This window comes from Nerophis lumbriciformis, linkage group LG07 (assembly GCF_033978685.3).
Source record: "Nerophis lumbriciformis linkage group LG07, RoL_Nlum_v2.1, whole genome shotgun sequence".
Lineage (NCBI taxonomy): Eukaryota > Metazoa > Chordata > Actinopteri > Syngnathiformes > Syngnathidae > Nerophis > Nerophis lumbriciformis.
The window spans coordinates 24,883,433-24,905,322 of NC_084554.2; the positions used below are offsets into that span (position 1 = coordinate 24,883,433).

Genomic DNA, 21,890 nt, shown 5'->3' on the forward strand with positions numbered 1-21,890 from the left:
TAAATAGGTTTGTGTTTTTTCATACATACCATTGTTCTCTGACTAATTTCACTTGATCAAACACACTGCACAATATTAGAAATATGAATGATTTGTGCTGATATTTAATATCAGTATTGGCTAATATTCAAGGCTCCTTGAAATATATCTTTGAATTAAGACTAAAGTGGCTTTTCTAATGGAAGGGAAGTCGGGTGTAAGAGCAAGTCAAATAAAGCAACTGAAATTACAGCGGTGTTGTTTGCCACCGGACACAAAATAAACCACATCTCTCTTTGCGAGAGCTGCACCTCTCTGCTTTGCATGTACACATATCCACAGCAACACTACGTACACCCCCGCTCTTTAAGTTTGTCAAAGTCGTCAAATGAATGTGTGGAATTGCTTGTCAATCACTGGCCTCTTGAAGGAATTGATTTGATCCAATGCTTGGCAGCAGCCAACAGAGGCGCAGTCAGATTGCATTTAATGTTTCATTGTAATAGTGTAAAATAATTTTAAGATAAATATTTAAGCCTTCATTTCAAACCAATTCCTATTTATATTGTTGACAATATCTAATCGGTGGTTTAAAATCGTTTTGTTTGTCATATTTTAAGAGTAAATGCCTGAGACCAGCAACACTCTGCCGTCATGTGCAGGACTAATTTAAGTCATTTCCTGTTTGGTCTAAAAGAGGAACTGCACTTTTTATTTTTTTAATTTTGCCTATCGTAATCACAATTCTTAAGAGCGACAAGAAGACAAAAGTTTAAAAAAATGTTTGCAGTCTAACATGTAAAAATTGGCTCGTTCTTGGTGGCTCGCAATGCAGTTAATGGGAGCAATTCATGCTACCTCTAAATCACTTTAAAAATGCATTAAAAAAACTTCACCAATACTTGATTTACATTCTGTAACCTCTATAATAACCAAGCTGTAGCAACATTGTTATTGTAAGAGCGAACACTGAGGAACTCTTTTTCTAGCGCAGTAACACATCGGAGTGCTACGGTATTAGACGTAAAAGCTAACTACGGCTAGAAATAAGCAAGCTTCTACGACAACACAAAACCCGTTTGAGTTTGTAATGCACAACAATGCAATAGGAAACCAATCTGTACTAACTGAAAAACATGAACAATCATATTACAGTATCTGAAAAGTATTAGCCCACATTTCATGTTTTGTTTGTGCACATCTAGCCAGACAGCGTATGCACTGTAGTTTCAATAACACGCATGACGTGCTGCGTCTATTGTGTTTAATATTAAAGTGTGACTTACTCGATGGATAGTTGTTTGGTCCAGCTGGCCGGGGACATTTGTTCCGGTTTAGTTGGGTAAGCATTCCATTTATGTCGAAATAGCTTGGCTTCAAGTTCCACATTTATTGCGTCGTCACTTTCACCTCACTTGCTCGGCTTCCGTCTGCTCCAACGGCTCACCCTTTCTTTGTGCTCGCTCCTTTAAGTAGTAGGTCATCCTCAGTATATTCAGCTTCAAAAAGATACGGTCGTGAATTTTCATTTGTCCGAAAATAGTTGTCTTCGTTGTCTGTTATCAATTCTGCCATGATTAGAACACACTTGCGTTTTTTAACGAAAGTCGGATGTGCGCTGCTGTGGAAACGGAAATCAATGCGCTGAAGAAATCAGTCTCGGCATTGATTAAAATGACCAAAATACGGTAAATATTGAACATATTACATATTGTTATGAACGTGTCTTTCACTACATCATATATATATTTGCAGTGTGTATGTAAAATGTTTGATGGAGGGTTTTTGTCAAGACTTGGTCTTGGGAGTTTGCTTTTCCGGGATGCAACGGAAAGTTGGCACGGGCGAGACGGGAATGAAGGTACATTTTTTTATTGAAACACTAGAACTACAAAAAAGGATCAAACCAAAGCGCGCACAGTGGTGGAGAACAAACTATGAAAAACAAAAAGACTATAAACATGGAACCAAAACTTACTTTGACAAGGGACATGAAGCAGGATCTTAGAGGAATGGACAGAGCATAAATGTGGTGTGAGGTCGTCAGAAAGACAAACTGAAAAACACTGAACTTAAATACTACAGACATGATTAACGAAAACAGGTGCGTGACTCAAGACGTGAAACAGGTGCGTGACGTGACAGGTGAAAACTAATGGGTTGCTATGGTGACAATCAAGAGTGCACAATGAGTCCAAACGTGGAACAGGTGAAACTAATGGGTAATCATGCAAACAAGACAAGGGAGTGAAAAGCCAGAAACCAAAGATTCCTATAACTAAACAAAAACATGACTTAAAACAAAAACATGATTACACAGACATGACAGAGCCCCTCCCTTAAGGACAGATACCAGATGTCCTTAAAAAAAATTAACAAGAGTCATGGGAGGGCGGGAGGGGGACATGGCGGTGGGTCGCCAGACCACGTGTCCCCGTATCCACCGGGGCAGAGTTAGGTGGCGGCGGCGAGTGGAATGCCGCTGCAGCAGGCGAGGCGGACGCCCAGGGAATGGCCACATTCGTGGCCGACTGGGAGGTGGGCGCACTTGGCGTGGCGGGCGACCAGGTAGCGGCCATATCCGTGGCCGACGAGGAGGAAGGCGCGTCGTCATCGTGGCAGGCGTGGAAGCTCGGCGTGGTGAGTCAGGCGGCGAAGCTCGGCGTGGTGCGTCAGGCGGCGAAGCTCGGCGTGGCGCGTCAGGCGGCGAAGCTCGGCGTGGCGCGTCAGGCGGCGAAGCTCGGCGTGGGTCTTGGTCTTGGCATGGCGGGTCTTGGTCTTGGCATGGCGGGTCTTGGTCTTGGCATGGCGGGTCTTGGTCTTGGTCTTGGTCTTGGCATGGCGGGTCTTGGTCTTGGCATGGCGGGTCTTGGCATGGCGGGTCTTGGCATGGCGGGTCTTGGCATGGCGGGTCTTGGTCTTGGCATGGCGGGTCTTGGTCTTGGCATGGCGGGTCTTGGTCTTGGCATGGCGGGTCTTGGCGTCGTGAAGCTGCGACTGGCGGCACTTGGCGTCGTGGAGCTGCGACTGGCGGAACTTGGCGTCGTGGAGCTGCGACTGGCGGCACTTGGCGTCGTGGAGCTGCGACTGGCGGCACTTGGCGTCGTGGAGCTGGTACCGGAGCTTGGCGTGGAGGGTCTTGGGCTTGGCGTGGAGGGTCTTGGTCTTGGGCTTGGCGTGGAGGGTCTTGGTCTTGGGCTTGGCGTGGAGGGTCTTGGTCTTGGACTTGGCGTGGAGGGTCTTGGTCTTGGACTTGGCGTGGAGGGTCTTGGTCTTGGCTAGGCAGTGCTTGGCGGCGTGGAGCTGGTACCGGAGCTTGGCATGATGCGGCTAGGCGTGGTGCGGGTACTGGAGTCTGCCGTGGAACTTGGCGTGATGGAGCTGGTGCTAGCCTTGGCGCTAGCCGTGGTGCAGCTACTGGTGCTAGCCGTGAAGCAGCGACAGGTGCTAGCCGTGGCTCTGGTGCTAGCCTTGGCGCTAGCCGTGGTGCAGCTAGTGGTGCTAGCCGTGGAGCAACGACAGGTGCTAGCCGTGGCTCTGGTGCTAGCCTTGGCGCTAGCCGTGGTGCAGCTACTGGTGCTAGCCTTGGTGCAGGTGGAGGTGGTCTAGCTGGGGGTTGCGGCTTGGCATGGTAAAAGACTGGTGAGGGCGGTCGTGCTGGAGGCTGTGGCTTGACGGGTCGGAAGACTGGTGAGGGCGGTCGTGCTCGAGGCTGTGGCTTGACAGGTCGGAAGACTGGTGGTGGCGGCCGTGCTGGAGGCTGTGGCTTGGCATGGTGATGCCGAGCCACCCCACCAACACAGCTCCCGACCCCAGCCCCCCCCTCAAGGGGCGGATACCAGACGCGCTCCCTGCGGTCTGGAACTCCCTCTAGGGGTGGGCGGAGGGAGGTCTGGAGGGGGGCTGAAATTTCCCCTTTAAGTTGTCCACAATGTTTTTGTTTTTTATCCCCCACCTGGGGTTGTGTGGGCGGGAAAAAAGAAAAAAATTGTGACGGGGGCGGGACTTGAGTCTTGGGGGGCGGAGCATGAGTCTTGGGGGGCGGGGAATCAAAAGAAAAAGAATTCAGAAAAAAAAAATCATGATTTTTGACGTCATTAGGGCGAAGCCGGGCTGGCTGCTGCTTGCTTCCGCCCGGAGGGGGAGGGGCATGTGGGAGCGGCGTGTCCTGCAGGCTCGCGGAAGTTCTACCCGACGTCCTTCGTCGGGAGCGGCGCTTCCGGCACTGCTGCGCTGCGTCCTCCCATTCCTGGGACCAAATGGAGTTTCTGTACTCCACGGAGGAGTAGCGCCGAGTTTCCTCCTCCATCGCGCACAGGACCGCCCAAGAAGCCTCGTCAAAAATGTCCAACTCTCGTGCGGAAAAGCGAGTCTGCTGACGACCTACTGTCAAGACTTGGTCTTGGGAGTTTGCTTTTCCGGGATGCAACGGAAAGTTGGCACGGGCGAGACGGGAATGAAGGTACATTTTTTTATTGAAACACTAGAACTACAAAAAAGGATCAAACCAAAGCGCGCACAGTGGCGGAGAACAAACTATGAAAAACAAAAAGACTATAAACATGGAACCAAAACTTACTTTGACAAGGGACATGAAGCAGGATCTTAGAGGAATGGACAGAGCATAAATGTGGTGTGAGGTCGTCAGAAAGACAAACTGAAAAACACTGAACTTCAATACTACAGACATGATTAACGAAAACAGGTGCGTGACTCAAGACGTGAAACAGGTGCGTGACGTGACAGGTGAAAACTAATGGGTTGCTATGGTGACAATCAAGAGTGCACAATGAGTCCAAACGTGGAACAGGTGAAACTAATGGGTAATCATGCAAACAAGACAAGGGAGTGAAAAGCCAGAAACCAAAGATTCCTATAACTAAACAAAAACATGACTTAAAACAAAAACATGATTACACAGACATGACAGTTTTGAAGTTATTTTAGAGGGCTTTGAAGGCTACAACATTGACTTGCATTAGCCGCATCTCTAAGCGTTTTTTTAATTGTCTTTAAAATCCTAAAAAAAAAAAGGCATGTGTGTTTTTGTCTCTCATAATGACTGTGAACGATAGGCACAATTCCAAAAAAGTGCAGTCCCCCTTTACCATGGCCCACTTTTTTGGTTATCATTGCACTAGTTGCATCCGACGGTGCGCCATGTTTTGCATACTTTGCGGTATTTGTATCAAGGGAAATTACGTCAACAAAGCAGTGCATACTGAGCATAGCCATCTTATTTTACACTACAAAAGTGTAGTACATAGTAGCCGTTTGTACTTCATTGTTATGTTTGCACATTTTAGCCCTGAAGCAGTATTATAAACAGCAAGATGTGTGCAGTAAAACCAGCCACGGTACTCCCTCTGTCATCAGTGTACTTATTCTTACTACTACACACACACACTCGTATGGGAATATGTAATTAATTTCCCTCCCTCTGCAGCAAGCTTCGCTCTGGCCGAGCTGGTACGGTGTGCCAGATGAGCTGTCAGTAGAAGAGCCCTCCACACCTCTGCCACCTGCTCCATCCTTCTCCCACCTGGACATGCCACCACCATATGATGCTGTCTCTGGAGGTAGACCACCCACCGTCGTCACCTCATGCTTAAAAAATACCTGTAGTTGACTCATGTATGTCACTTGGCACACTTAATAATAATTTATATGGCTTGTACAAAAGGTTAAAAAAATGTTTAATATACAGTGGAAACTAGATTTACAAGCTTAATTGGTTCTTGAACATGGTTCGCACCCTGAAAAATTTGTATAGTGAAGCAGATTTCCCATAAGAATCAATGTAAACATGAATAATTGGTTCTAGCCTCAACACACACACACACACACACACACACACACACACACACTCTTTGCATTCTCTCGATGAGCTTTAAGTATTTCAGGTAGTCACCTAAGGTAAGCACTTCACAAGTGTGCTTGAAGATTATGTTTGACTTTTTTTATATTATTTTCAAGGCTTTTTCTTTTTTCTTATACTAAATCACCTAAGTTGGGATCCTGTTATGCAAACCTACTTTTCTTACTTGTTGGTACCTGTTTTTGTGTATTTGGGATCCCCATCAATCCCTAAAATTTTAAATCAAGGCAAGGTGGAGATATTTAGTTACGTCAACAGATATTTCCATTCATGGGTTAGTCTAGGGCCAAATTATATCGGAATATGAGTTTTGGTCCATATTGCTCAGCCCTACACTCGTGTTAGCGGCGTGCGAGCACGGGTTTGGGATGTTCCCTGTGTTTCATTGGGTGTTACAGTAGGCCTTATGATAGCATTGTGTTTATATGTATGAGTGCAGATGTGTACATTGTTTGAGTGTTAATAATGAAATTTGTGATAGTTAAGTCGTTTCATATTGCTACAAATTTTTTTCCTGTGCTCCAAAAAATTTTTGTGCCACTGATTTTTTTCATTTAGTAACACCGGTGCTACTAGTGAAAAAGCTAAGCGTACAGCCCTGAATATTCTACATACCGTATTTTTCGGCGTATAAGTCGCACCGGCCGAAAATGCATAATAAAGAAGGAAAAAAACATATAAGTCGCACTGGAGTATAAGTCACATTTTTGGGGGAAATGTATTTGATAAAACCCAACACCAAGAATAGACATTTGAAAGGCAATTTAAAATAAATAAAGAATAGTGAACAACAGGCTGAATAAGTGTACGTTATATGACGCATAAATAACCAACTGAGAACGTGCCTGGTATGTTAACGTAACATATTATGGTAAGAGACATTCAAATAACTATAACATATAGAACATGCTATACGTTTACCAAACAATCTGTCACTCCTAATCGCTAAATCCGATTTAATCTTATACGTCTAGTCTCTTACGTGAATGAGCTATATAATAATATTATTTGATATTTTACGGTAATGTGTTAATCATTTCCCACATAAGTCGCTCCTGAGTATAAGTCGCACCCCCGGCCAAACTATGAAAAAAATTTGCCACTTATAGTCCGAAAAATACGGTATATTGAATATATACTGAAATACAGTACAGTCAACATAAGAGGACAAAATAAGAGCTACTTACAGTATATTAGTAAACCTGCAATCTAATGTCTTAATAGTTAAAAGGAGTTCAATATGTGACCATGTAAAATAATAAAATGGAGGATTTGTGCATGTTAAATAGAGGATACATTATTTATCCGGTTTTTAAAAGATTGGTAATGTTGAAGTATGTCCATCATAAAAAAAATATATTTCCAAACAAGAGTTCACATCCACTCGTTTTTGGATTTTGCCTGATTCATAGAAATGCTTTTCTTACATGTTTACATTTTATTTAAAAACAACTCAAAATGGGCCAAAGTCTGCATTCACATATTCCACACAAAAAGCCAAAGAGATGACATAGAAAAGGATATTTTATTTTGGACAGCGGTGGTATGCAAAGAAGAAGGCTGCACATTTCAATACATAAAAATTGTAACTTATTGTAGCCACATGTTGCATCACCATGCATGTTTAATCATTCAGTGGGATACATTGTGGTTGTTGCTGATCTTCCGTTCAAGGTTCACTCACTTTTTATGAGATGTCACGCTATGTTGGTACTTTCCCACCATCTTCACTTAGCTCTCTTCACTTCTCACTGCTCACTGCTCACATCATGTGGGTGACAAATGTCAACCTTAGGTTGAACCACAAAAGTCGACTTCTGGTTTTTGCAAATAGAGCTTCACTTTTAAAGTTTTTTTAAATGGCATCAGAGTATTTTTACATTTAGTATCAATGACTGATGCAATTGAGTGAGCATTATTACTGCACTGACACAAATATAAGATTCTGTTCTTTTCCCCATGGCATCAGCTAGCTAATGTTAGCACATTGTGACACTGCTGCATGCATGCATAAGACTGCCGGGGGCGGCAATCCGTAATATGCCTTGCAAATCAATATAGAAACATTTTAAATGTATCGATCAAATTGATTATTATAACCAGACTGAGTCGTTTCTATTAGTTCATATGCAGTCAGAGCTTTTCTTCCTGTCACTCACATTACGTCACGTCTAGTTGCAGACTTAAACATGGCGGGGAAACAATCACTCAAGCAACACTTACTGCGGCCTCTAAGTAATATTTAAATTTTCCAGGCCAATAAAACCAGTATGCCTGATTTAAAAAAAAACGCTCAGACATAAAGTAAGGCTCAACTTTTCAAAATGCGCTAACGCAATGCTAATTTACATTGGCTTTGCCATAGACATGCTATTAGCATTAGCAATTTTACATGGTAATTTCTTCAAATTTGGTCATGACTACTACAACTGAGTTAATTGTGACAATAAAACAGCTGGTGTGTAATAAATGCAATACTTACAATGTAAACACAGGGTTTCAAACGTTGGGGTTTAATCCGGCGGCCCATGGCCCGCTAGTATAAAAATGAGCTGCAATTTTTCAATGAAAGAAACTGCTGTTCTAAATGTGTCCACTGGATGTTGGTACAGCAATTCAAGTGTAACCCACGTCACACATGACACTTTTTAAAGATGACGTGTCAGCTGACAGTAAGCGCCCTCTGGTTTGGCTGCCGCTACTCCAATCAGTGCAGGTGCAAGCAATCAGCTGCTCCTGTTGTGGCTGGCAGTTGATGGCGCCAGATTGATACAATATTGATGCACAATACCTTCTTTAATTGTAGGGGTGTAACGGTACGTGTATTTGTATTGAACCGTTTTGGTACGGGGGTTTTGGTTCGATTCAGAGGTGTACCGAACGAGTACACATGCTAGCAGAGATCGGGCTAGGACAACATGTAAAAGCCAGAGCTGGAAGACCCTCCTGCCTCGTTAAGATCTCCCGTTTGGGAACACTTTGGCTGCGCGATACAACAATGGAGGACGGAGGTTTGCCGACATTGTTCAGCAGCTGCTTCTGACAACACGTCAAACGTGTTGCACCTTTCCTGCTTCCGGCTCCCAGACCGTAGTCGAGGAGCGCAGGGGAGACACTCCTCCAGGGCCGATGTATTCTCGGGGGCAACACCCTTCACTCTACCCGGCAGTGGGTCTCCACAGCTCCGGACTCCAGGGTAAATCAAGTAATCAAGGTAATCAAGAAGGCCCAGCAGAGGATGTACTTCCTGCGGCAGCTGAGGAAACTTAAGGTGCCGACCGAGATGCTGGTGCAGTTTTACTCAGCCATCATCGAGTCCATCCTCATCTCCTCCATCAACGTGTGGTTCCCCGGCGCCACAGTCCAGGATAAGCATCGACTGCAGCGCATCGTACGTGCTGCTGAGAAGGTGATTGGCTTCAAGCTCCCATCCCTCCAGGACCTGTTCTCCTCCAGGACCAGGAGACGTGTGGGTTGGATCACAGCTGACTCTTCTCACCCTGGACACAAACTATTCTCCCCTCTCCCCTCAGGCAGGAGACTACGGTCCATCCAGACCCACACCTCCCGCCATTTGAACAGTTTTTTCCCCTCGGCCATCAGGCACATGAACAATAACTCCTAACAGTAGCTCCTTTGAATTCCTTTCTAAGTACATAACAAGATCTGATAGCTCAGTTAGAGCTCTTGTTATTACCAAATCTGTGTTATATGTGTTTTATGTTGCACGATTGCACCAAGAAAAATTCCTAGTTTGTGAACCCGTTCTCAAACAATGGCAATAAAAACTATTCTGATTCTGATTCTGAAATTACAAGTCCGGCGATTAGTTGCAAATCGTGGCTTTATTGAGGTCTTGCACACAGCCAATCCAACAAAACACGAGCCGCTCCCCGCACTCACGCTACCGCTCCCTCACCTCGCTCGCCCACACACTCACCTCACATGCTGTCACATATTAAAGGGCCACACACACACATACCCTACTCTCATAACACATGCTAACCCATTTGAAGCGTCACCATCGCATTCAAGCAGCCTCTCCTCGGCGAGTCAGGCAGGGCTAAAGCAATAACAAATGTTTTTATAGCAGCAGATATAAGTCCATATTGCATTAAAAACTAGATTTTGACCCACTTCTATGGTGGAAGAACAATGAGCCCATATATCCTCTTACTGCCAAGTTAGCCAGGCTGGGGGGGGTAAAGAAAAGTTAATCTGAGGCTGAGTTGATTTGAAACTGTTTAATGTTGCACTTTTTATATGTAGAAGAAAAGTTTTGACATTTTATTTAATCTGACAACAACTTGAGGCAGTTTAATGTTGATTAACGTGCACCCCGACTTAAACAAGATGAAAAACTTATTGGGGTGTTACCATTTAGTGGTCAATTGTACGGAATATGTACTGTACTGTGCAATCTACTAATAAAAGTCTCAATCAATCAATCAAAAAAAGCACTTCATATGTAGAAAGGTTTTGTTAAGAAACCATTCTGAGCCTTATCTTATTTAGTTTTTATTTGATATATGTTGACCACATTAACCCTGGCAATGGACCCTGTGTGTATATGTATGTTATGCCATTGTTTACAAATTTGGTAAATAAATAACCAAAAAATGTATATTTTGTTGATTTCTTACTGTACCGAAAATGAACCGAACCGTGCCCTCTAAACCGAGGTACGTACCGAACCAAAATGTTTGTGTACCGTCACACCCCTATTTAATTGTAAATTAACCACTCAACGAATAAAATAACAAAACGGTAAGATGCAAAGATTTGTCAACATGATCAGTGACCATCATCTTTGTAGTTGTTAGAGTTCCGTGCAGCGCACGCAATTGGTTGATGGCACCATGCGCACCCTGAATGTTTTTACATTTGTTGTTTGTTTTATTTTGTTTTATGCTTAAATCGTCCACATTCACATTGGTTAAGTTTGTAGTTACGTTACCTTGATTTTGGCTATGGTGTCATTTTGGTAATTGTTTTGTTTAATTGAATGGCTTTGTAGTTACACTGAGACCAAGTCTACGTTCATTATGTTCTTCATGGTCACTGTGTTTTTTAAACTGCACCAATTTTTTTCTCAGAATTTTAAACTAACTTGAAGTGTTTTGTCAAGAAGATTATTTGTACTTTGTACATTTTCAGATTGTGCTGGTTCTGTATTTAGCTAAAGTAAGACAAAGAAAACAATTTTAAAGTTATTTTTAAGTTATTATGCCATGATTTTACCAGTCCTGCCCACATGGGAATAGATTTTTCTCCATGTGGGCCCTGAGCTAAAATGAGTTTGACACCCCTGGTATAAACACCTTGTAGGGCGCAACAAAAGACTAGACCGTCATAGATTTAACTTAACGGCAAAGGCTACTTCCTGACTGGGCAACACACCTTAGTCCATACACTGCTGGAATTGCAACAGTTTGAAAAATCTACGATATAATACTTTCAAATGAGACATGATGATGTAGTAAGAAAACAAGATATAACAACTGGACAGAACAGTTATCATTATCAGCTCAGCAAAATTAGTTTTTATGATTAAACAATTACCATTTATTATGGGGACGGCGTGGCGAAGTTGGTAGAGTGGCTGTGCCAGCAATCGGAGTGTTGCTGGTTACTGGGGTTCAATCCCCACCTTCTACCATCCGAGTCACGTCCGTTGTGTCCTTGCTCCTGATGGCTGCTGGTTAGCGCCTTGCATGGCAGCTCCCGCCATCAGTGTGTGAATGGGTGAATGTGGTAATACTGCCAAAGCGCTTTGAGTACCTTGAAGGTAGAAAAGCGCTATATAACCCATTTATCATTTAACACTTAAGACAAAAGTACCAAAAATTGGCACTGTATCGATCTCAAATGTGAAAGGTAACCATCCTTTTAAAACACTTCCTTGTGGTCTACTTAACATGTAATAGTAATTATTTGGTCAATATTTTGCATAGGTTATGTTTTACAGGCCATCTTCAAGCCGCTTTCTGACTGTCTCTTCAGGATGCGCCCTTTGGTGGTCTTATTTACGTGCCTCCACTTCGACTGAGTCTTCTCCCTGTCATTTTGTTGTAGTTTTAGTGCTTCCATAGCAAGTCTACTGACAGAATAAGTTAGAATCATATGCTACTTTGTCTTAGAAATGGTAACAACAAAGGATGAATCTGCATGTATGAGCCAGTCTGCCCCACAACAAGAGGATCGAGAATAAGGAGCGTATTGTCTGCAGCGCGGGCTACAATGGCAGAAGCACACAGGCACTTTTGGTAAATGTATACCATATATGGACAATCTGGTGACATTTCTCAACTGGTGACGTCAGCGGTTGTGCAGTTGTTGAGGAAGTATGAAAGCAAGCAATATTAATTTAGAAATATTTCCGCAATGCCTTTATGGATTGATCTCAAATTTTCGGGACTTATGCAGATCCCAAGCACACACCAGCAGGTACCTATATGTAAGAAAAGTAGGTTTTGTATAATAGGGTGAAACAAAACATCAGTTGGTTAGATAACTGCAGTGCACCACACGCATCTCTTGTGTGTGATTGCTATCTACTGCCACCACCACACTTAACATCATAACGTGTATCACATAAAGGAGGTTCAATGTCAGTACGCACAATCGGTATTAATACATATAGTCGTGGTCAAAAGTTTACATACACTTGTGAAGGACATAATGTCATGGCTGTCTTGAGTTTCGAATAATTTCTACAACTCTTATTTCTTTGTGATAGAGTGATTGGAGCACATACTTGTTTCTCACAAAAAACATTCATGAAGTTTGGTTCTTTTATGAATTTATTATGGGTCTACTGAAAATGTGACCAAATCTGCTGGGCCAAAAGTATACATACAGCAACATACTTAGCTTCATGGCATGGCTTCTTAACTTCATGTGAGTGACTATGATTGACGACACCTGTTTACTTTTATGAGCCCATTTGAATAGGTCTCATGTGATGCAGTCATTAGACTCGGTCACAAACGCGACAATGGGAAAGTCAAAGGAACTCAGCACAGATCTGAAAAAACTAATCATTGACTTGAACAAGTCAGGAAAGTCACTTGCAGCCATTTCAATTCATTCAGACAATTGTTCGTAAGTATGAAGTGCATGGCGGAGTTTTGTCACTGCCACGATCAGGAAAAAAACACAAGCTATCACCTGCTGCTGAGAGAAACTTGGTCAAGATGATCGAGAGTCAACCGAGAACCACCAAAAAACTGGTCTGCAATGAATTGGAAGCTGCTGCAACACAGGTGTCAGTGTCCACAGTCAAGCGTGTTTTGCATCGCCATGGACTGAGAGGCTACCGTGCAAGAAGAAAGCCCTTGCTCCAGAAGCGACACCTTAAAGCCTGTCTAAAGTTTGTTGCTGATCACATGGACAAAGATAATTGCGAATTGTGAATTATATTTATATAGCGCTTTTCTCTAGTGACTCAAAGCACTTTTACATAGTGAAACCCAATATCTAAGTTACATTTAAACCAATGTAGGTGGAACTGGGAGCAGGTGGGTAAAGTGTCTTGCCCAAGGACACAACGGCAGTTACTAGGATGGCGGAAGCGGGGATCAAACCTGCAACCCTCAAGTTGCTGGCACGGCCGCTCTACCAACCGAGCTATACCGCCCCCAAAGACCTTCTGGAGGAAAGTTCTGTGGTCAGATGAAACAAAAATTTAGCTGTTTGGCCACAATACCCAGCAATATGTTTGGAAGAGAAAAGGTGAGGCCTTTAATCCCAGGAACACTATCATCAAGCGTGGTGGTGGTAGTATTATGCTCTGTTTTGCTGCCAATGGAACTGGTGCTTTACAGAGAGTAAATGGGACAATGAAAAAGGAGGATTACCTCCAAACTCTTCAGGACAACCTAAAATCATCAGCCCGGAGGTTGGGTCTTGGGCGCAGTTGGGTGTTCCAACAGGACAATGACCCCAAACACATGTCAAAAGTGGTAAAGGAATGGATAAATCAGGCTAGAATTAAGGTTTTAGAATGGCCTTCCCAAAGTCCTGACTTAAACCCCATTGAAAACATGTGGACAATGCTGAGGAAACAAGTCCATGTCAGAAAACCAACAAATTTAGCTGAACTGCACCAATTTTGTCAAGAGGAGTGGTCAAAAATTCAACCAGATGCTTGCCAGAAGCTTGTGGATGGCTACCAAAAGCGCCTTATTGCAGTGAAACTTGCCAAGGGACATGTAACCAAATATTAACATTGCTGTATGTATACTTTTGACCCAGCAGATTTGGTCACATTTACAGTAGACCCATAATAAATTCATAAAAGAACCAAACTTCATGAATGTTTTTTGTGAGAAACAAGTATGTGCTCCAATCACTCTATCACGAAAAAATAAGAGTTATAGAAATGATTGGAAACTCAAGACAGCCATGACATTATGTTATTTACAAGTGTATGTAAACTTTTGACCACGACTGTACATAAGGCGCACCGGGTTATAAGGCGCACTGTAAATTTTTGAGAAAATGAAATGATTGAAGTCCGACTTATAATCCAAAAAATGGGGTATTTACCGTACTCGATGTTGAATATTTAGTCTTTTTTTTTTTCTTAAAATGATTTTCACAAAAGAGGAGTCAACGCAGTCTTTCATCTCTACTCTGCTTTCTTTTCAGAGGACGAGCTGAAGCCCCCTCCCTACAGCGAGTGTGCCGACGCTGACCAGACGGACGCGGCCCGTCCCTCCCATCACATCTCTGAGGGAGGGGACTCCAGGGGTGTCAATGAGGCCCCGCCCCCTTACACGCCGTCACCCCCGCCCCATTCCGACCTACAAGAAGTCCCTGTGGGCCGCACAGAGCCACGCTCTGAGAACAGGCCCGTCTAGTCGATTATCTCAATATCAGTTTGCCTTTTCCCCAAAACAAAACTGCCTTGCTCCAGACAAACCTCAGAGATCGTTGCCAGCCTTGCTCTCAGTCACACGGGAGCAAACACGAGTGTGCTCCCTTCTACTTTTCTAGTCATCTAATGAATTCCATCATACCAGATGACCTCCACAAGCCTGTGTGCCTCAGCAGCCGCCATGAGCGTGACAGCCCAAACTTCAATGAATCTCCAGCACTGTCAGGCTGGCACATTTAAGAGATTCGCAGAATGAAACACGCTTCCAAGGGTAGCTTTAGCGCAGCACATTTCACGCCTCCGCTGGAACATCTTTTGAAGAAATTAGCAAACACAAGACCCTTCTTTAGTCACAGTCACAGTTTTGGTCACAGTGACTTCTTTAGAGTATGTCAACAAAAACAAAGTAATAGAGGAGGAGACATTGTAACTATCAACTTAGTTTGCCTTTATACTCCACAATACTGGATTTGAAATCAAATTTAAAAAGTAGTAAAAATGTTGGCTTTACACGTTAAAGGTCCCATATTGTACAATTTGAACCAACCAACCAACCAATCGTCTTGAAGGTCCCATGAAGAGATGTTGGAATTTAGATAGTTTAAAAGTAGTGTCTGTGGTGTAAATACTAGGGATGTCCGATAATGGCTTTTTGCCGATATCCGATATTCCGATATTGTCCAACTCATTAATTACCGATACCGATATCAACCGATATATGCAGTCGTGGAATTAACACATTATTATGCCTAATTTGGACAACCAGGTATGGTGAAGATAAGGTCCTTTTTAAAAAAATTAATAAAATAAGATAAATAAATTAAAAACATTTTCTTTAATAAAAAAGAAAGTAAAACAATATAAAAACAGTTACATAGAAACTAGTAATTAATGAACATTAGTCAATTAACTGTTAAAGGTTAATACTATTAGTGGACCAGCAGCACGCACAATCATGTGTGCTTACGGACTGTATACCTTGCAGACTGTATTGATATATATTGATATATAATGTAGGAACCAGAATATTAATAACAGAAAGAAACAACCCTTTTGTGTGAATGAGGAAGGGAGGTTTTTTGGTTTGGTGCACTAATTGTAAGTGTATCTTGTGTTTTTTATGTTGATTTAATTAAAAACAAAAAACAAAAAAAAACGATACTGATAATAAAAAAAACGATACCGATCATTTCCGATATTACATTTTAACGCATTTATCGGCCGATATTATCGGACATCTCTAGTAAATACTCATGAACTACCATATAGCAGTGTGAGGACAAACATTAGCAACACTATCTGAGCTATGTGAGCTAAAGAGCTAACATTACACTCACATTTTAACAGCAACATCATGCTAAGTTTGTCTGTCCGCTGACTGATGTTTGGTTGGCAGAGCTTCAGGTTTTATTTTAAGATGCGCGGTGAAGCCTGCTTTTACACAAAGCTGTTCCTTGTGAAGTCTTAAAGTACCAGTAGAGTGGAAAAACAAGTTGACTTGATATGTTTAATTGTATTTCATTGTGAAACAATATCCAACTGTATTTCCAATCCGCAAAATATGTGAAGACACCGATGAAACATCACAAAATGCCACAATTTCAGACATCCATTTTGAATATTCCGCTCCAAATGTCTTTGGCAATTTCCGTAGATTCGGGGTAGGATGACATCTGGATGGGAACGCTTCTGCACTCCGGGCATATCAGCAGATCAGCCATACTGGAAATATGCAAAAATTAGAAAGTGAACTATATAGCGCTTTTTCTCCAGAGACTCAACGCGCTTTTACATAGTGAAACCCATTATCTACATCTTTAAGCTACATTTAAACCAGTGTGAGTCACACTTGGGTAGAGTGTCTAACCCAAGGACACGACGGCAGTGATGAGAATGGCAGAATCGGGGGTCGAACCTGCAACCCTCATCTCGCTGGCACGGCAGCAGTACCAACCGAGCTACGCCGCCCACAAAGATGTGCTGTTTATCATTCCCAAGACATGAACACGTGTTCTTTTTTTATGCCTTCTAAGTCGTAAATAAAAAAAACAAACATAAAAAGCCCTTTATGGGACGGCGTGGCGCAGTGGAAGAGTGGCCGTGCGCGACCCGAGGGTCCCTGGTTCAATCCCCACCTAGTACCAACCTCGTCATGTCCGTTGTGTCCTGAGCAAGACACTTCACCCTTGCTCCTGATGGGTGCTGGTTAGCGCCTTGCATGGCAGCTCCCTCCATCAGTGTGTGAATGTGTGTGTGAATGGGTAAATGTGGAAGTAGTGTCAAAGCGCTTTGAGTACCTTGAAGGTAGAAAAGCGCTATACAAGTACAACCCATTTATCATTTATTATCATTTATCAATGGAGTCAATAGGGGCTCTCTATTCCGTCCACAAAACCATCTAAGCTATCCAAAACCTGCCAAAAAATACTCTTATTTACATTTTGTAACTTGAATATAAACCAAATATTAGCGATATTGTTATTATAAGCGCTAACGTAGACAAACCCCACACCAGAGTTTGACTACGTCAGCAGGGATGTCGTTGTGGCTTGTGCAGCCCTTTGAGATATTTGTGATTAAGGGCTACAAAGTTAAAAACTTTGACTGATTGAAACTATTTTAGTGGCGCATTGGTAACAAACAGCTAATTAGCCATTTGCTGCTGTACTATACGCCGGTCGAAGTCCTGCTGCTTCATTGCGTTTCAGCTTGTCAAAGTTATTCTAGATCAGTGCTTCTTAACCTTGTTGGAGGTACCGAACCCCACCGGTTTCATATGCGTATTCACCGAACCCTTTAGTGAAAAAAAATTTCTAATTCAAGACAAAGTTATATGTTGTTTTACTGGTGCTCAAAATTAACCATGCACGAACATCACCTTGTTCAAAGAACAAAACCAACACAGTGCATGAACTCACAACAAATTACACACCTGAAAACCAGTGTGACTTCTGCTGTTGCCGTATCCGTAATACGACAATAGGGAGAAGTTTTTATTTACACGATGAGTCGGGTGTGTCTTGACCTCCGCGACGGAGGCTCCACCGAACCCCTAGGGTTCGATAGAACCCAGGTTAAGAACCACTGTTCTAGATAATAAATCGTGCCTCTCATTTGGATAAAGGAGGATTAAAACTCTAAATCTAGAAGTTGTTCATCTGTGACATTCAATTCATACTTGGCGATGGGGACAGTCACACAACTGAAGACGGTGTCTGCAGGCAGCAACTTTTCCTTTTAACCCTTCATGTAGATGATGATTAATTCTTCATCTAAACGGGAAGTTATAAACATCCCATCCATCATCATCGCCGTAAGAGCAGATCGCTTTATTATGTTCGTAGTTTGTATTTCTTGATTAGCACTTAGCAATACTGCTCCATGATGCGATAGTGTTTCACTAAAGCTGGATCTGTTTAGCACAAAGCTTCTAAAACTTGTAGCTCACCCTCCTTATATCCAAAAATATAAGGTTCTGGATCATTATTTGTCCCAAAGTAATCGTTTTCACAAAGTCTGCATGATTTGCATTGTTGATTTGAAAGGGATCTTTGGTTCCCACATTTACGCCACGGATCATGTTCATTATCTCTCAAAATGGCTCGGGAATCTCTGTGAGATGAATACTATTTTGATTATATGTATTTACTCGCAAACTTTGTAAGTCTTTCTGTGTTATTAATCAGATATATATGATAATATCTTCAATACAGAGGCAACTTGTTTTTACATTCTACTGGTACTTTAAGCATATAAACCAGGTGGGCTCACCTAGCATGTCCAGTGACGGTTCTAGCCATAATGGCGTTCTGTGCAAGAACCCACCTTCGACCTGCATAGTAGGGATGGGAATCTTACCAAAAACTCGGTCAGAATCGATTCTCGAGTCAACATGATTGTTGCGATATATTATTTGGTATAAAGATTTGTATTGTATTTTTTTAAACTTTGGCTACTGACTAACTAACAGTTAGTAAGCATGGGAATGGCCTAAGAAAAACCTGTCTTTTTTTAAATGATTTTTTTATTTTTTTATATAATTTTTTGAAAACTTGGAATCAAATTAGAATTGTAAAAAAAATCAATCGCACTCTGGCTGTGAATCCATTTTTTTGAGCACACCTCATGCTAAGAGCGCCCATTTGACACATACATCTGGACATCCATCCATCCATCCATTTTCTACCGCTTGTCCCTTTTGGGGTCGCGGGGGGTTGCTGGAGCCTATCTCATGAAATTATTTTTTTACCCCCTAGAGCAGGGGTAGGGAACCTATGGCTCGAGAGCCAGATGTGGCTCTTTTGATGACCGCATCTGGCTCTCAGATCAATCTCAAATCCCAGCCGAGTCATACCCAAGACTATAAAAATGGGACCCATTACCTCCCTGCTTGGCACTCAGCATCAAGGGTTGGAATTGGGGGTTAAATCAACAAGAATGATTCCCGGGCATGGCACCGCTGCTGCCCACTGCTCCCCTCACCTCCCAGGGGGTGAACAAGGGGATGGGTTAAATGCAGAGGAAAAATGTCACCACACCTAGTGTGTGTGTGACAATCATTGGTACTTTAACTTTACTTTAAGTAATGAATAATTCCGCTGGTAATCACAGTGTTAAAAAAAGCGTTCAAAATATAAAACATTCTCATGCATTTTAATCCATCCATCCGTCTTCTAGCGCACCTGTTCAAGAAGTCGCATTAAAGGTAAGAAGTATTTTATTTATTATTGGTTAGCTTCAGAATAACAATGTTATTAAAAAGAATAAGAGACTTATTATACTCTAAAAATGTTGGTCTTACTTAAAAATGCACGCATTTAGTTGTATTCACTGTTAAAAAATATTATACGGGTCTCACGGAAATACATTTTAAAATATTTGGCTTTCATGGCTCTCTCAGCCAAAAAGGTTCCCGACCCCTGCCCTAGAGAATGACACCCATGTGGCCCATAGCCTCAAACGTCAAAACACTTGTTTTTTTTTCACGTTATTGCTCATAAATGGGCTTTTGCAACACATTTTACTGTTGTAAAAGTCAATTTTGTATAATCGGGGACTTTTATTCTAAACAGTTTCACCCAAATATGGTATTTAATATGCACACATTTTAAATGTAGAATATGTTTATTTTCAGGGGCTCAAAGGTAAATTTTGTCATTTGTAAAATTAAGACTAACTTACTGTCTATCTGTGTTGGCCCTGCGATGAGGTGGCGACTTGTCCAGGGTGTACCCCGCCTTCCGCCCGATTGTAGCTGGGATAGGCTCCAGCGCCCCCCGCGACCCCGAAGGGAATAAGCGGTAGAAAATGGATGGATGGATGAATAGTCTACACTCCAATCAAATCCATCATGGTGGTGTATAAAGGCAACAATCTGCAAATGTACATTTCTTTGAACAACACCACATATGTGTTGACATAAAGTGTCATTGCTATCTGTTCAAAGCGATGACTATAATATTTGAATTTTGTATTTAATATACCAAGGTGCTCTTATTGAATACAGCGAGCTCGAACCAATGCAGTTTTAATCCACTTTTTTATTGCTTTTTGCAGGCTGTGATTTGTGGTGAAGCTGTCTCAGGAGTTCCACTGACCAGCTAATAGCTTGTCTACTCCCTCTGCAAAGTGGACAATGTATGTTGGAAGGTTACCGTGCCAACGGTAAAAATGATACAGCTAATATTGTTATTTCGTTTTGAAGGTCATCACTCTTAACGAAATGACTCAAGGATCGCTCCGATGTGATCAAGGGCTTTTTTTTCCATTTGCATCATTATTGCAAAAAGCAAAACAAACCAAAAAAAAAATGTTTGCAGCTTTTTAAAATATCCACATGATATCCACTTATTTTTATGCTTGTGTTTTTTTGGGTTTTTTTCTTGGTCACTGCTTTTCAAACAAAATGTGGTCGTCCTGTTTTTGGGTGGCCTGTTTGCTTTTACCAGAGAATCAATGGTTTAAATAGTTATAATATAATAATGACTGTTTTGTATTGTGATGACAAATCATTCAGCAAAAAAAAAGGAGAGATGCAACTGCAAAATGTAGCTTACATTACCGTCACCTGCGTCCACTTTAACTTCATGTTCATTCCCTAAATGGCTCCTTAATTAGATCTCTTCAGGTTGTAGCTTTGTGATTTATGGGGATGGCTTTTTTACTGCTTTTTTGGGTGGGGGATGATTCATCTTCTGTATTAAATTGTTCATATTGCTCATGAGTGCTGTTTATTTGTTTTGAGGCCGTCATAGTGCAGTGTAATTTGTTGTACCTTATTTATTTATACAAAACCCAAAACCAGTGAAGTTGGCATGTTGCGTAATTTGTAAATAAAAACAGAATACAATGATTTGCAAATTCCTTTCAACTTATATTTAATTGAATAGACTGCAAAGACAAGATACTTAATGTTCGAACTGAGAAACTTAATTTTTTTGCAAATAATAATTAACTGAATTTAATGGCAGCAACTTGACATTGCAAAAAAGTTTTCACAGGGGCATTTTTACCACTGTGTTACATGGCCTTTCCTTTTTAACAACACTCAGTAAACGTTTGGAAACTGAGGAGACCAATTTGTTAAGCTTTTCAGGTGGAATTATTTCCCATTCTTGCTTGATGTACAGCTTAAGTTGTTCAACAGTCCGGGGGTCTCCGTTGTGGTATTTTAGGCTTCATAATGCGCCACACATTTTCAATGGGAGACAGGTCTGGACTACAGGCAGGCCAGTCTAGTACCCGCACTCTTTTACTATGAAGCCACGCTGTTGTAACACGTGGCTTGGCATTGTCTTGCTGAAATAAGCAGGGGCGTCCATGAAAAAGACGGCGCTTAGATGGCAACATATGTTGCTCCAAAACCTGTATGTACCTTTCAGCATTAATGGTGCCTTCACAGATGTGTAAGTTACCCATGCCTTGGGCACTAATACACCCCCATACCATCACATATGCTGGCTTTTCAACTTTGCACATAGAACAATCCGGATGGTTATTTTCCTCTTTGTTCCGGAGGACACAACATCTACAGTTTCCAAAAAACAATATGAAATGTGGACTCGTCAGACCACAGAACACTTTTCCACTTTGCATCAGTCCATCTTAGATGTGCGCGGGCCCAGCGTAGCCGGCGGCGTTTCTGGGTGTTGT

At 42.1% G+C, this 21,890-nt stretch overlaps 1 protein-coding gene across 2 annotated transcripts in view; it reads left to right on the forward strand.

The window, feature by feature from the left end:
• LOC133609735 (uncharacterized) overlaps positions 1–20,956 on the forward strand; it is a 44,173-nt gene extending 23,217 nt beyond the window's left edge. For both annotated transcript variants that reach the window (XM_061965606.2, XM_061965605.2), the window contains exons 4-5: positions 5,426–5,558; positions 14,510–20,956. In XM_061965606.2, the coding sequence (XP_061821590.2) occupies positions 5,426–5,558; positions 14,510–14,721 (345 nt within the window). In that variant the 3' untranslated portion in view covers positions 14,722–20,956. The remainder of the gene's footprint in view (positions 1–5,425; positions 5,559–14,509) is intronic.
• Positions 20,957–21,890: the final 934 nt, after the last annotated feature.